Source organism: Trichosurus vulpecula, chromosome 1 (genome assembly GCF_011100635.1).
Source record: "Trichosurus vulpecula isolate mTriVul1 chromosome 1, mTriVul1.pri, whole genome shotgun sequence".
NCBI classification, from domain to species: Eukaryota; Metazoa; Chordata; class Mammalia; order Diprotodontia; family Phalangeridae; genus Trichosurus; species Trichosurus vulpecula.
The window spans coordinates 38236243-38253175 of record NC_050573.1 but is presented as its reverse complement, the minus strand read 5'-3'; the positions used below and the strand labels follow the sequence as shown (position 1 = coordinate 38253175).

At 45.8% G+C, this 16933-nt stretch overlaps 1 protein-coding gene across 1 annotated transcript in view; it reads right to left on the bottom strand.

Moving 5' to 3' along the window:
- Positions 1-14587, bottom strand: part of DNAH10 (dynein axonemal heavy chain 10) — a 164758-nt gene extending 150171 nt beyond the window's left edge. The window contains exons 1-2 of the mRNA XM_036765131.1: positions 14311-14587; positions 1812-1897 (exon numbers count right to left, since the gene is read on the bottom strand). Coding sequence (XP_036621026.1) covers positions 1812-1897; positions 14311-14587 — 363 coding nt within the window. The remainder of the gene's footprint in view (positions 1-1811; positions 1898-14310) is intronic.
- Positions 14588-16933: the final 2346 nt, after the last annotated feature.

Genomic DNA, 16933 nt, shown 5'->3' with positions numbered 1-16933 from the left:
TTGCCTTCTAAGAGAGAAAACTTTCCTGGCCTCTGGGACAGGGTACCAATATGCCAACTCTGCGCTCTTGGATGGAGCAGATGCCCACCCATCCTAGGCCAATATTGCCTATGTCCTGGAACCACATATTACTAGATCTTAAAGGGATTTCAGACGCCATCTGGTCCAACCCCCTCCTTTTACAAGATGAGAGAAGTGAAGCTCTGTTGGGCATAAATAAGTTTTTCTAAATGAATGGATTCTATTTTTCCCACCATGGATTTACAAACCAGACCCTAAGGGCCAAAGGCAGCATTTGAACCTAGGTCTTCTGACTCCAAGATCAGCCCTCAATCACCTTTCACTGCATTGACTCCCACACATTCACCACAGAGGGCCCCCCCTCAAAATGCTGGGGGCCTTCCTCAAGTCCTCCTGCCTAGAGGAAGCCTATGGAAGCAGAGCATGCTTAGATTCTGGTTTGGTGAGATCAGATGTCACATTCGCTGTGATAAAGGGATCCCACTCTAGAGCGAAGATGTTGTTTAACAACTTTTATGACCAAATGAGCAAATTTAAAGCTCTATAGAAATGCCATGATAAAACTATTATTAGCTATGGGGATGTATTAATAACTGAACTACTCTAAAAAGCTAAATAGCATATATAAAGTGCTTTAGAGATCTTTAGGTACTATTTAAATATCCCCTATTATTATTAGAGAGACAGTGCATGAGACAAGATAAAGGCTCATCCTTGGAGCGAGGAAGACCTGAGCTCAAGTTCCACCACTGGCCCCTGACCTGACCCATCCTGGCTGTGTGACATTGGGCAATTTACATAACCTCTCCATGCCACAGAGAGCTATGACCCTAAGTTGCAGGGAGGTTGAAATGGTGGGGGGATTTTTTTCTTCAGGAGCTCCCCTATGCCAATGAAATCACAAGTCTAGTAAACAAAAGCAAAATAGTATTATTATCTTATTCTTATGTTAGATGGTAAGCTACTTGAGGGCAAGCACTGTCTTTTGCCTTTCTTTATATATCCAGTGCTTAGACCAGGGCTTCGCACATTGTTTTTGTTTAGTCATGTCCGGCTCTTTGCAACCCCATGGACCATAGTGTTTTCTTGGCAAAGATCCTGAACTGGTTTGCTATTTTCCTATTTCCTATTTAATCCAGTGGATTAAAGCAAACAGAGGTTAAGTGACATGCCCAGGGCGACACAACTAGTAAGGGTTTGAGGCTGGAGTTGAACTCAGGTCTTCCTAACTCCATGCTCTATGGACTGAGCCATCTAGCTGCCTCTGTGCCATCTGGCATATAGTAGGTGCTAAATAAATGTTTAATGACTGTTTATTGACTATTCTTTCTATCTTTATTAGTATAATTATTTCATTTTCATGAAGCTTCATACAGAGGGAACATAGGCTATCATGAATTTCTATTCTACTCCCCACCCTTCTCCACTGAAGTCCTCCTCCCATGCAGCATTATGGAAGGTTCTTACAGGTTATTCTTGAACAGGCAAGTTCCAGCAGGCCCTACCAGGGGATCAAGCACACACCCACAGGTAAACTGCTCATCTGTGTGGGGCACAGCTAACCTCAGAGTTACCACTAAATTGTCTATAAGGCAGCAGATGGTTCCTCCATAGCAACCCTCCAAGGCCAAGTTTCAGAGGAGACAGAGACTCTGACCAAGGAAGAGAACCCCCTGCCCCCAGGGATTTCTCGCTCCTCCTACAGAAGCAACATTGGACCTCCAGAGGCTTCCCACCCATGGGCGGACACACAGGCACTGAAGCAGGAAAAGAGGGAAGGGGGGACCCACCTTGACTGGAGTCTTCTCCCCTGCTTCTTGTTCTGTGTTTGTAGTGGTCTGAAGTGTTGATTCACTCTTGAGGACTGACTGCCGGGCTGGAAAAACATCATTGAAGAGACCTGGTCATGAGAAGGCTGTTTTTCCACAACAATTACAGGGATATTTTATCTGGTAAAAGTTGGCATAAATCAATTTTAAAAAGGAAATGAATCCTAGTTTTCTCATCGATCTACATCATAATTGAAGACTGCTTTTCTTTCATTTCTGAGAAAGAGCTGGTCCCTCCCACTTGGGCTTTGTGTTCTCTCTGGTTTACTATCATCCCCACCATTACAATCATTGTCACCATCAACTGTTAATGACATTATTCAGATTATCAACATTAGATTACTTTGTAGTATTGATTGTGAATAGGACATGGGGTCTGGACTTGTGATTTCATAGGTATAAGGAACTCTCAGGTGAGGAAACCCCCTGTGCTGATGCAGGTCTGCACCTCTCTTCAGTTTGTGGTCTTAGTTGCTTACAGTATAGGGCAGCGAGGGGGTGCCACAGTGCACAGAGCATGGGGCCTAGAGTCAGGTAGATGCCTCTCCCTGAGTTCAAATCCAGCCTCATACACTTAAAAGCTGTGTGACCCTGGACAAGTCACTTAACCCAGTTTACCTCAGTTGCCTCATCTGTAAAATGAGCTGGAGAAAGAAATGGCAAAAAAAACTCCAATATCTTTGCCAAGAAAACCCTAAAGGGGGTTGCAAAAAGTCGGATACAACTGAAATGACTGAACCGCCACAACAAATGCTTACCGCAGAAGCAGGCTAAGTGACTTGCCCAGGGTCACACAGCCAGTAGCTTTCAGAAGGAGAACTTGCACCCTGGTCTTCCTGCTCCAAGTCCAGCTGGCCATTACCAATAATGGACCGTAGATAGCTCTTTAAATCTTTTTTTTTTATTTTTTCCACTTAACAGTATTTTATTTTTTCCAACTAGATATAAAGATAGTTTTCAACATTCATTTTTATAAGATTTCGAGTTTCAAATTTTTCTTTCTCCCTCCCCTACTCCCTCCCCAAGACAGCAAGTAATCCAATATAGGGCATACATTTACAATCATATTAAATATATTTCCACATTAGTCATGTTGTGAAAGAACAAAAGGGAAAAACCATGAGAAAGGGGGAAAAAAGGTGAAAATAGTCTGCTTTGATCGGCATTCAGACTCCATAGTTCTTTCTCTGGGTGTGGATGGCATGTTCCATCCTGAGTCTTTTGGAATCGTCATAGATCATTGTGTTGCTAAGAGCTAAATTATTCATAGCTGGTCATCACACAATGTTGCTGTTACTGTGTACAATGTTTTCCTGGTTCTGCTCACTTCACTCAGCATCAGTTCATGTAAGTCTTTTCAGGTTTTTCTGAAATCTGCCCGCTTAGCATTTCTCATAGCACAATAGTATTCCATTACATTCATATCCCACAGCTTGTTCAACCATTCCCCAATTGATGGGCATCCCCTCAATTTCCAATACTTGGCCCCCACAGAAAGAGTCTGATTGCTACTTGATAATATAGTTTTAGATCTGGCACAGCTAGGCCACCTTCTTCTGCATTTTTTTCATTAGTTCCCTTGATATTCTTGACCTTTTGTTCTTCCAGATGAATTTCATTATTTTTTTCTAGCTCTATAAGATAATTTTTGGTAGTTTGATTGGTATGGCACTGAATAAGTCAATTAATTTAGGTAGAATTGTCATTTTTATTATATTAGCTCTGCCTACCCATGAGCAATGGATATTTTTCCAATTATTGAGATCAGACTTTATTTGTGTGAAAAGTGTTTTGTGGTTGTGTTCATATAATTCTTGGGTTTGTATTGTCTACAGTTATTTTAAATGGAATTTCTCTTTCTATCTCTGGATGCTGGGTGGCTCTTCGAGTCTTACAAAGTACTTCATACATATTTGGACCTCAGAAAAGAGACTGAGTGGTACTGTGAACACAATATTGGCTTTGTAATCATTGGACTTGGGTTTGATTTTCCCTTACTACTTGTACGGTCATAGAGATATTCGCTAACTTCACTTAACCTCTATAGACCAAATATTCCTCATCTATAAAAAGAGGGGGTTGGACTAAGATGGTCTTTAAAGTCCCTTGCAACTCGAAATCTGTGATCGTAGCTTTGCTTCTATAACCATGTGAGGTAGGCACTATAGATATTACTGCACCCATTTTAAAGATAAGAAAACTGAGGCAGGGTCACATGACTAGTATCTGAAGCTGGATTCACTTAGCTCTCCTTAGGTATCTCCTACAAGATACTTACTGTACAATCAGAGATTCTATCAAAGAAACTTTGGGCGAATTATCTTACAAAGAAATGAATCCTTTTATATTATAAATTGAGAGTTCAGTTATTTCAGTCTGACTCTTCGTGACCCAATTGGGGATTTTCTTGGCAAAGATACTAGAGTAGTTTGCCATTTCCTTCTCCAGCTGATTTGACAGATGAGGAAACTGAGGCAAGCAAGGTTAAGTGACTTGCCCCGGGTAACCCAGCTAGTATGTGTTTGAGGCTGGATTTGAATTTGGGTCTCCCTGATTCCAGACCTGGTGCTCTACCCACTGCACCACCTAGCAGCCCCTCAAATCACCCTCAAATCAATCTGCTTCAAACGCGTGGTGGGTTTCCTTATAACAGGCTTTCCTAACATAGGACAATCAGGCAATGGGAAACAGGCTTCCCTTTTAAAGGCTTTTCCCTCTGGCTCCATCCTGGACACCCCTCTTTTCACTCCATGTTCTCTTCCCCCCACATCCAGTCTCCCTTCCTCCTCTGGCTTCGGCTCTCCCGTGACTTGCCCCTTTCTGTTCTAGACGCCGTCCTCTTCCCAGTTATCCGGCTTCACGACCTCAGAGCCGCCCTTGACTCTTTCCTCAGTCTTGCTTCCCCTAATTAGTTGCCAAAGTCATCCATATAGTGTTGCTATTCATTATATAATGCTTTAGCAATAAGACAAAAGTTTCCTTCGGTTTCTCACCTTCTCAATCACCGATCAGGCACAGAACTAAGACATTTTTCTTCTTTGCTGTATTTATTTTCTAATCTCATGTTAACTTTCACTCCTAAATCGTCCTTTTACTGTTGCTTTAGACTCCTGACTGATTATGACCTTGTTTCTTTCAATGACACTCATGTAGCACTTTAAGATTTGCAAAGTGCTTTACAAATATTACTTCGTCTGATCCTTACAATAATCCTGGGAGGTTACTATCTCCATTTTACAGGTGAAGAAACTGAGGCAGGTGGAAGTTACATGACTTGTCCAGGGTCACACAACTAAGTGTCTAAAGACAAATTTGAATTCTTCCAAGCCCAGCACTCTATCCACCTGTTTTTTAAAGAACTTAGGAGCAACTAGGTGGTGCATTGAATAGAGCACCAGTCCTGGAGTCAGGAGGACCTGAGTTCAAGTCTAGCCTCAGACACCTGACACTTACTAGCTATGTGACCTTAACCCCAATTGCCTCGACTCCCCCCTCCAAAAAGAACTTAAAACATTTTTGAGAGGACTTACAAGTTCCAAAGTTGGACATTAGGGCCCCCTCTAGTTAATGTGTCCTGTCTCCTCAAATTAAGCCTATATGTCCTAATTTGTTTGCCTGTTGTGGTTCCCCCTCCCCCAGGAGAATTCAGGCTCCCTGAGGGTGAGGACTGTTTTTTCCTTTCTGTCTTGGTATCCCCAATACCTTGTACATCCCTTTGCACACAGAAAGCACAATCCAACCTGCCATGTTGGATTGGCCTTCAGGAAAGCTATTCTTCTAGCTCCATACTCCTGCCACTCAGTTTGGGAGGGGCAAGCTTACTTAGCAAAGCATGCCTCCAATAGTCAGGGATTTGCAGAAGGCTATTTAAACTAGTTCTTATGGGGAGGAGGGCATAGCTTCTACTCTAGGGAGCAGGAGAAAGTGACAGCCATTCTTTTCTTGCTCATTTCTTCATCTGTGGGACCTGATAAAAGAACCCTGATATCTTTGGGGCTTGGAATGCTGATGCTGACAAAAGAAACCAGATTTCTCCTCCGAAACCTGCTTAGAAAAGTAGGCATTTTTTTATTCATATGCCTGGGTCCTGTCATCAGAGCCAGTGAGGTGCATGTGGCATTTTGGAAACAGATATGCTTCTTTAAAAACATAAAGGTGAGAAAAATCATGGCCCTAAGTCCCTGTTCTTTTTATGACTGGCATATAATCTGTAACTTCTGCCTCTGAAATGGTCACTAGAATCCTAGAGTACCCAGGGACCTCTACGGCCAATGGGCTCAGCTGGTTAGGTACCAGAATCTAATGAGACTGAGGACGTTCTTTCTCTCCCTCTCTGGAGCAGTAACATGGGCTGGGAAAGGGTAAATGAAGGAATAAGAGCTACAAAGCTAATCCAACCCATTGGGGCTACATCCAGTACTATTCTGATCCCAACTAGCCACCCCCAGTAGAGAGAAACTGGACAAAAGAACAGAAATGGACAAATCCAAACACATGGCATTCATCTGATGGCTCCACCACCACGTCTAGAGAAACAACTCAGCCCCATCACCCACCGTCTCTTGTTCCTACTCTTGTATCAAAGGAAGAGTTATTCCCTCTTCCCGGCTATGGCTAATCTCTCCCTCCCTCTGCCCTTGACACGCTGCGATTTACAAGCTGCTTAGGCCTCTCTGAGCCTTTGTTTCCTCATCTGTAAAATGAGGCTAACCCTGCTTGCACTAACATGAGATGATTATTGATCGCATCCTTTTCTGCTTCCTCGGTGACTCTGAGCTTTAGTTTTTGCCTTCCCATCTGACCACAACATGCCAAGGACTCCAACAACCCCCCCCCAGAAAAAACCTCTTCCCATGACCATCCCCAACCGGTCTGGCTATTTTCCCATCTCTCCCACCATTCGCTGCCAAACTTTTGGGAAGAGATGTCTACACCTGATGCCTCTACTTCATCTGTCTTCAACTTACTCTCTCAACAGCTTGTAATCTGGCAGGATCTATAGAAATTCTCCCTCACAGGTCATCAGCATCCTCTTAATCACCTAATTTGATGACTTTTCCAGTCCTCAATGTCCTGTACCTCTCTCTGGGGCGGGGTAAAGCAGAAAGAGGTTTTGGAATTCGCTCCTCAAAACCTACCCCTGACACTTCTTGGACTACGACTTGAATGACCTTGGGCAATCTTTCTGGGCTTGGGCTGAATAAGGACGCTGGACTAGACACAAGCTCCGGAGCTGAGACCCTGTGATGCTATGGCCTCGCCCCCCTCCCCCAGCTGCTGCACACTTCCCTGTGCATATTCTGCTTTGCCCCTAGTAGAATGTAAGCTTCTCAAGGACAGGGAAGGGACTGTTTTATTTCTGCCTTCGAATCTCCACTGCCCAGCACAACGCTTGCCACATTGAAGCAAGCAATCTCTGAAAACGCTACCGCACCTGTGTTGGGGATCAAGAGGGGCTCTTAGCACTTATTCAACCCTTGAAGAGTTTGGCCTTTGTTTCCTTTGATTAATTCAGTGTCTTTGATTGGGTCTTACTAGGTGCTAAACCCCAGGCCCCAAACCCCTATCTATTAGGTGCTAAGCCTATGTGGGTGTGAATTGGTAATTAAGGTGGGGCTCCAGGTGGGGCCAATGAAGGGAGGTGCTAACTCCAGAGCCAACAGTAAGAGCCTAAGTTCTGGTCGCTCAGGTGACATTTGATGATGTCTGAAACTGTATAAAAAGAGAGCACAAAGTTATTTGCTTAGGGCTCTCACTCTTGGTGGTGCGCTGGTGTGGAGACTCTGGGCAGCTGTAGTTAGCCCCCAGCTTGTAAACCCGGATGTTCGGACTTTGTTACACTCTGGTAACTATGAATTGGGATTTGAATCAGACAAGGTCTGTCTGTTGATGTTTGTAATTTGTTTGTATTTGCTCTGAAGTTCAGGGTGCTGGCTTTTTCCCCTGAACTAAGCAAATGATATTTGTATGCTGGATTAAAGTAAGCTTGTTAACCCCTTAATGTTGCTTTCCTTAGTAAAGCAGATCAAAAGAACCTGGGCTTGCAGCCTTCTGTGAGCTGGTTGTTGTTGGTTTTACACCCCAACAGCAGCTGCTAGCTGGATTGTTACAACAGTACCCAAACCCCAAGTCTTCTTTGAATGATCCCCAAATCTTGATCTAAATCTACACCTCCAGCCCTTACCTCTCTACCAGGATCCATGGCTTCAATTACCAATAAAACATCCCCGTACTCTACCAGCACTAAAAATTCAATGTGTCTAAAAATGAGCTTATTATACAGTATTTCCCCCAAAATCTGTTCCTCCTCCTGGCTTCATATCAACAGAACTACCATTAAATATCTGGCTGGAGCCTTGGTGTTATATATGACTGTGCACAGAATCACCAAACTGGCAGGGGTCCTGGAGGTCATTTGGTCCAAGCCATACCTAACAAAGAATCCCCCTCTCCTCTATCCCTGACAGGTGATCACAGAGCCTCTATTTAAGATTCTCCGGGGTGGGGTAGAGAACTTGCCACCTTCTGAGGCCTCTCCTTGTTAGGAAGGTCTCCCTTCCACAGAGCCAAAAATCTGCTTCCTTGCCTCTTCTGCCTTCCTTGCTCCTAATTCTGAGATATGGGACCAAGGCAGTCACTCCATCAACTCTCATCACTTCCCATTCTGTGTCCCAGTGTCCTCATGTGGAAATGGGAGGAGATGATGACTAGGGCCCCTTCCAGCTTGGACATTCTCTGCTGTAGACTAAAGCATCCTATGATTGCACCCCCCATGAAGCAGAGTGTTGGAACAGAAAGATGACCAGATCTGGGTGCAGATCTTGGTTCTGCTACCTTTCATCAGTGTGACTTAGCAGAAAATCACCCCATCTGTCTGGGCCTGAATTTTTTCCTCTATAGAATGAGAATGGTCTCTAGTTCCCCTCAAAATCCTCTACATCTCATTGCTTACTGCATGCCTACGTGAGCACAGAACCATTGCAGAATCTGAAAAGCAGTCATCAAAACCAACCCAAAGCAAAAAAGGAATCCCTCCAATAACATCTCTCTGTGCTTCAGTTTACTCCTCTGGCCCTGAGGGCCTTGAAGGTCTCTTCCAGTTCTATGACCTTCTGAAGACCTCCACCTCTACTTGGGACATCTCTCATCACTGGTCATGATGTCTACCCAACACCAAGCTCCATTATGCCTCTTTACAACTTCTACCCACTGCTCCAGGGGCCAGACGAAACAAGCTCCCCCTCCCCATGACAAGCCATCCCACATCTGAACATAACTGCCACGTCTCCTCCAACACTCCTGGATCTTCTTTTCTCCAGCTAAGCATCTCCATTGCACAGCATATACAAAAAGACGTACACAGAGCTAACCCCTGCCTTCCAAGCCCCTTCACCTCCCATGTTCATCCGGTTACCAAGTCCTACTTATTCTATTTCTGCAGTGACTCTCGCATCCGGGCCCTCTGCAACCCCACCTCACCACCCACCTGGGATAGACTCCTGACAGCTCCTTTTGCCTCTGCTAGCTACCTCTCTGGCCCACCCTTCCTACTGCTGCCAGGCTAGGCTCATTCCACGGCACAGATCTATCCCTGTCTCTTTTCTTCTCAAAATCCTCCAGGTTATTGAATGATGATCTGATGTCTCAGTACCCAAGACCACTCTCTAAGGCTGTGTGTTATATCAAATTGCTCACCCTTTAAGGAAGACAGGGAGAAAAACTGGGAACCCAAAATTCTGTACAAACGAATGCTAACAATTGGCTTTATATGTAAATGGGGGAAATACTATTTAAAAAGATGGAATCAGAAAAGAAAGGAAAGGAGAGGGGAGGAGAGGGGAAGAGAGGGGAGGGGAGGGGAGTGGAGGGGAGGGGAGGGGAGGAGAGGGAGGAGAGGGAGGAGAGGGAGGGGAGGGAAGGGAGGGAGGGGAGGGGGGGAGGGGAAGGGAGGGAAAGACAAGGCTCCATGTTGTAGAGAAGATGCTGGCCTGACTAGGGAGAGGGAGCTTCCTCTTTCCCAAGGTTTGCAGAACACTTTGCATGTGTTATCTCATTTGATCTTCATAACCACCCTGGGAAGCGGGTGCTGCTATTATCCCCATTTTACAGATGAGGCGACTGAGACTCAGAGAGGTTAAGTAATTTGCCCAGGGTCACATAGCTAGTACATGTCTGGGGCAGGATTTGAACTCAGGTCTTCTGGACTACAAATTTAGCACGACATCCCGACCTCTAGATGGAATGTCCCCTTTGCTGTGTCAGAATGCCTTTTCACCACATCTGAAATTTCCACGGCAGAGTGATTTAGAGCAAGGTCACCAGGTGTAACGATGCTTTAGGTTTAAATGCTTCTAAGTCAGAAGCCGAGTCTGAGCAGGATTCCCAGAGAACGGTCCTGCTCTGGGCCCACACATGCACACGCTGCTATTTATTGATTGATTCCTAGGGTACTACACCTGTGCTCCTGTCCGCTGATGTCACTCTGGAGGTCTGGCTGGCTAAATCTTCCTCCTCTTCTTCCTCTTCTGATGATGCAATTCCTGGAACATCTTCACAGCCCAAACGAAAGGAAGAGAAATACTTTAAAACAACATCACAGGGCATGGAATGCCTAAAATTGGGCAAGAGTTTTTTCTTACCCCTCTTGTGTTCTGGACCCTTTGTGGCTGTCTACTGAGGCCTAGAGACAGCTGCTCAGACATTCAGTCAGTCAGAAAGCACTTGTGAAGTACTCACAATGCACCAGGCACTGTGCTAAGCACTGAGGACACAAAGAGACTTCACAACAGTCCCTGCCCTCAGAAAGCTCACAGTCTAATGGGAAAGACATCGCACAAACAACTATGTACAAACAAGATATAGATGGGGTAAATTAGTGACTGGGGCAAACAGGGTTAAGTGAGTTGCTCAGAGTTACACAGCTAGTAAGTGTCTGAGGCTAGATTTGAACTCAGGTCTTCCTGACTCCAAGCTGGACTGTCTACTCATCACCTAACTGCCTGCTAGCTCAGTCGGTAGGGCCAGGACTCTTAATCCCAGGGTCGTGGATTCATGCCCTACGTTGGGTGATGTGTAAATTAGCAGCAATCTCCAAGGAAAGGCTCTGGAATTAAGGGGGACCGGGAAAGGCTTCTTGCAGAAGGTGGGATTTGAGCTGAGCCTTGAGGGAAGCCAGGAAGGAGAGGTGAGAAGAGAGAGCATTCCAGGCATGTAAAAATGTATGAAGTCTGGGAATACGGAGTGTCTTGTGCAAGCAAAGGTGAGGAGGCTAGTGTTATTAGAACACAGAGTACTTGGAGGGGAGTAAGGTATAAGAAGACTGGAAAGGGACAGGTTCTAAAGAGCTTTAAAAGCCAAAGGATTTTATGTTTGATCCCGGAGGTAGTACCAGGGAGCCAATGGAGTTTATCAAGGCAGGGAGGGTACAGGTTAGACCTGAACTTTAGGAAGAATAACTTTGATTGATGGTGAGTGGACCAGAATGGGGAGAGATCTGAGACAGGAAGACAGGAGGCTATTACAATAGTCCAGACACGAGGTCATAAGGTGCCTGTACTAGGGTAGTAGCAGCATCAGAGGAGAGATGTTGTAAAGGTGGGATGCACAAGACTTGGCAACAAATTGGATATGGGGGTGAGAGACAATGTGGAGCTGAGCATGGCACGTAGGTGTCAAGCCTGAGGGACTGGGAGGATGGTGTTACCCTGGATAGAGACAGGGAAGTTGGGAATAGGGGAGGTTTGGGAGACAAGATAATGGGGACAGTTTGGGACGTGTTGAGTTCAAGATGTCTCTAGGATATCCAGTTTGAGATACTAAATAGGCAGTTGGAGATGTAAGGCTAGAGATTTGGATAAATAATTGGAGAACCATCTGCATACAGATGAAAAATGAATCCATGGGAGCTGATGAGATCACTACGTGAAAAAGTCTCGAGGGAGAAGAGAAAGGGGCCCTGGGAGCCACTCCCAGTTAGTAGGCATGATCTGGGTGGAGATCCAGCAAAGGAGACTGAGACAGATAGGTAGGAGGAGAACCAGGAGAGAGTGGTGTCCCCAAAACCTAAAGAGTATCAGGGAGAAGACAACATCTGAAAGCCTCAAAAGTTGCAGAGAGGTAAAGAAGAATGAGAATTGAGAAAAAGCCATTAGATGTGACAATTAAGAGATCCTTGGTAACAGTGGAAAGAGATTTCTATTGAAAATGTTAGCAGCCAGATTGCAGAAAGGTAAAAAAAGAGTGAGAGGAAAGGAAGTAGAAGACAACTTTCTCAAGTTTGGACAAGAAGAAGAGGAGAGATGTGGGAAGATAGCTAGTGGGGATGGTTAAGGAACATTAAGCAATTTTTTTAAAGGATGGAGAAGATGTGGGCATGCTTAGAAAGCAGTCAGGAGAAGGAAAACATTGAAGATTAGTGAGAGAGTGGGGATGATGGAGGGAGCTATCTGCTGGAGAAGATGGGATAGAATAGGCTCACTTGTGTAAGTAGAGGTGCTTACTTTGGCAAGAACAATGGTCCTCTCTTTGCGTGAGACAGGAGTGAAGGAGGAAATAGTGGGGGAAGGCATGCAAGTGATGAAAATGAAAATGAAAGGGAGCTCTTGGTGAATGGCCTCAGCTTCTCCAGTAAAATATGAGAAAAGGTTCTCAGCTGAGCATAGGGTCAGAGGGAAGCCATGAGACGTTTGAGGGAGGATTAGGGATTATTCTTAGGATAATGTACATAAAATAAAATATGTAGGATTACAAAGGAAACCAATTATCTTGAAATACAATTATAAAAAAAAAAAGATTTAAAAACAAGTTGTTCACAGACCCTAGGTTAAGAAGCCAGGCTTTGGAGTCATGGAATTATGCTTATATTTCTCTCTCTCTCTCTCTCTCTCTCTCTCTCTCTCTCTCTCTCTCTCTCTCTCTCTCTCCCTTCAAGATTCTGCTCAAGTATTACTTTCTACTTGATGCCTTTCCTTATAATCCCCAGTTGCTAGTGCCTTCCCTCCTCAAACTCCCTTGTATTCATTCTGAATATATTATTTGTTATTATTCAGTCATGTCTCACTCTTCATGAGTTCATCTTAGGCTTTTCTTGGCACATATATTGGAGTGGTTTGCCATTTCCTTCTCCAGCTCATTTTACAGATGAGGACACTGAGGCACAGGGTTAAGTGACCTGCTCAGGGTCACATAGATAGTTATGTCTGAGGCCAGTTTTGAACTCAGGAAGATGAGTCTTCCTGACTCCAGGGCTGGCAGTTTTTCCACTGTGCCACCTAGCTGTTATGCATAATATATCCAGGACAGCTAGGTCGCACAGGTTTTTCTCACCCTGAGCAGATTTTGCACGTGTAAATCCCGCACAGGGAACCTTCTATCCAAGGTGCTGAGGGTGTCTTCCTCTGGATGACACAACATGGATAATAAGAAGAGCCAACCATTTATGCATTCAGTTTGCAAAGCACCTTACTTATGCTATTTTGATGAATAAAGGAATGACACAATGATGGACTATGAGCTCTAGGACCCAACACAAGCTCCTGGCCCCAATCCACCTTTCCTGCCTCATTACCCACCTAGCCCCTTCTTGCTTTCTACATCGGACTCTCTTCTTGGTCTTTATGCATGACAAGCCATCTCTCACACTTGAATGAGCTATCTCAGCACACTCCCTTTTCATCTAGAATCTCTAGTTTTAGTCAAGATCCAGCCCAAACACCACCTTCCACATGAAGGCTTTCTGGAGCCCGCAGCCACTGGTCTCTCCACCCCACCCCCACCCCCACCCAAGCCATAATGTACCCATTTTGCCTGTATAGACACAAAGACTTTTACTGTCGCCTTTGTAAACCCAACAGCTAGCACAGTGTGAGGCACAAAATAAGCATTTAATGTATGTTTGATTAAGTGATTGACACCATTGGCCACAAGAGATACAGGTGATATAGGAAACACCTGGGGCCCACAAAATTGGCGAGTGGGCAGACATGATGCATGATCACAGGAGACACAAAGGAGGCATAAACACGGGCACAGGGCTCATACATGTGCATGGAGACTCAGAAGGGCATACATAAAGGATGAGGGCATCATGTACTTCTGAGGACCAATTTCTTCTGTGATAAAATCCTAAATCCTCAGCATGGCACTTAGAGGCCCCAGCAATCTGGCTCCTACCTACATATACGCCACTCCCCTGCATGCATACACTTGTCTATTCTACGTAAGTGTCCTGTCTCCTAGCATCCCCAGCTCCCTACAAAGCACGCCCAGGCCCAGGAGGCCTTTCCAGATACCCTTAGAACTCCCTTCTTCTTAAATTGCTTTGTATCACTTGGCAGACACTTTGTATTTTCCTATCTGGACACATAGAAGGTTCTTGAGGGCAGGGACGGGGACAACTCGTTTTGCTTCTTTGTAGCCTGAGCGCCTAGTTCAGTGCCTGGAAATGCCCATTGATTCGCACGCGTGGAATCGCCGTGCAGAAGGAGGGCAGGGGGCAGGGAGCAGGCGAGGGTGCGGCCCTCACCTATCTCCATCTCCACCTCCTCGGGCACCACGAGGCGGTAGAAGAAGATCGCCGCGGCGCCCTCCTCCTCCGTGCTCTGGTTCAAGAAGTGCAGAATCTGCTCCTCGGCCTCGCCGTCGTTCCGGTTCATCAGCTCGAGGAAATACTCCGGTTCGGCGAGATTAAAAGCGAGGTACACCCGGTCCCGCATCCATTCCACCCGCAGGTCGTCCATGTCGCTGCCAGCCTAGCCTCCACACCTTTCCGAAGAGTCTCGGCCGCAGCGCCAGACCGGCCGCGGCGTCCCTGGCAACCGCCGCCTCCGCGCCAGGAGACGCTGAGGCGGCCGGACCTACTTCCCCAAGTGGGTCTCTATCCACAGCGGAAGGAGATCTACAAAATCTCAACCTGAAAGGAAGAGTCCCTCCTCTGGGACCGGGCTGTGGAGGGAGGCGTCATTGCCTGGTTATGTTTTGAGGCCTCTCAAAAGTTGTCCGGGTCCAGGCTTGCCATCCTGGACCATGAGAGACAGTTTATACCACCTGCGTGTCCCTCCAGCCTGCAGTGGTGCTGGTACCCCAGTACATGAGCACTTTAACGCATAGTGCCCCTCACCAAGACAGTAAGTAATTAAGCGCATGCTATGTGCCAGGAATTGTGCTAAACACTGGGGACCAAAAAAAAAAAACAAAACAAAAACGGGTCAAAAACAGTTCCTGCTCTCAGAAGAGCTCACAATCTAACGTAGACAAGGAAACAAATATGCACAAGCCAGCTACAGACAGGAAAACTGGGAAATCGTTAACAGAGAAGGCACTAGAATTAAGAGGGTTTGGGGAAAGCTTCCTGTAGGAGCGGGGATTTTAGCTGGGACTTCCTCATTGGAAGCCAGGGAAGTCAGAGGGGCAGATGACGAGGGAGAACACTCCAGGATTGGCGGGGAGGGGGTCGGGGGAGGGGCGGAACCGGTGCAGACACCTGGAGTGGAGAGACAGTGGAACAGGGAGGCCAGAGTACTTGGAGAGGAGGCAGGTCTAAGATTGGAAAGGGGGGGTGGGGCGGGGTTATGAAAGGCTTTGAAGACCAGGGGATTTTGTAATTGGATCCCTGGAGGTGAGAGGGAGCCACTGGAGTTTACTGAGTAGGAGGATTTCCTGCACCGTAGGAAGATCATTTTAAGTGGCTGAATGCTGGATTGGGAATGGGGAGAGGCTTGAGGCAGGTAGACCCACCCCCCCAGCAGCTATTGCAACATCCAAGCGTGAGGGATGAGGGCCAGCATCTGGGGGTGGCCGTCAGAAGAGAGGAGGAGGTGAATTTGGGAGGTGTTATAATGTTAAATCACCTAGGACAGTAGTAGGGGAGTTAGGAGGAGGGGAGAATTTAGGGGGAAAATTAAACTTCAGTTGTGTGAAGTTTAAGATGTCTACAGGTCATCCAGCTCCAGCTAATAGGCAGTTGGAAATGTGACCATGATTAAATCTCCAGGAGATCATGAGCTCACCAAGGGAAATAGTCTAGAGGGGGAAGAGGGGCCAGGACAGAGTCCTATGGGACACCTGTGGTTAGAGGGAATGTCCTGGATTCAGATCCAGCAAAGGAGGCTGAGATAGGGAGGAGGAGAACTGAGAGCGGTGTCCCAGAAACCTAGAGCAAAGAGTATCCGGAAGGTGATGAGCAGTGTCCAAGGCAGCAGAGAGGTGGAGGAGAATGGGGACTGAGAAAAAGTCACTGGATTTGGCAATTAAGAGATCACTGGCTACTTAGCCAAATATATAGGAATAAAAGCCATTCCCCAATTGAGAAATGGTCAAAGGATATGAACAGGCAGTTTTCAGAGGAAGAAATTAAAGCTATCTATAGGCATATGAAAAAATGCTCTAAATCACTACTGATTAGAGAAATGCAAATCAAAACAACTCTTAGATACCACATCTCTCCTGTCAGATTGGCTAAAATAACAAAACAGGAAAACGATAAATGCTGGAGAGGACGTGGGAAAATTGGAACATTGTTACATTGCTGGTGGAGTTGTGAGATGATCCAGCCATTTTGGAGAGTAATTTGGAACTATGCCCAAAGGGCCACAGGAATGTTCATACCCTTTGACCCAGCAATACCACTTCTAGGGTTGTATCCCAAAGAAATCACACAAGCGGGAAAAGGACCCATACGTACAAGGATGTTTATAGTGGCTCTTTTTGTGGTGGCCAAGAATTGGAAATCAAAGGGATGCCCATCAATTGGGGAATGGCTGAACAAATTGGGGTATATGAAGGTAATGGAATACTATTGTGCCATAAGAAATGGGGATGATACAGACTTCATAACAACCTGGAAAAGCCTACACGACATAATGCTGAGTGAGCGGAGCAGAGCCAGAACACTGTACACAACCACAGATACATGGATTCTGTGAGGACCAACCCTGACAGACTTCGCTCTTCTCAGCAACACAAGGTGCAAGGACAACTCCAAAGGACTCACGATGGAGAATGCTATCTACATCCAGAGAAAGAACTATGAAGTTTAAATGCAGATTGAGGCACACTTCATGCTCGCCTTTTTTTCTGCCTTTTTT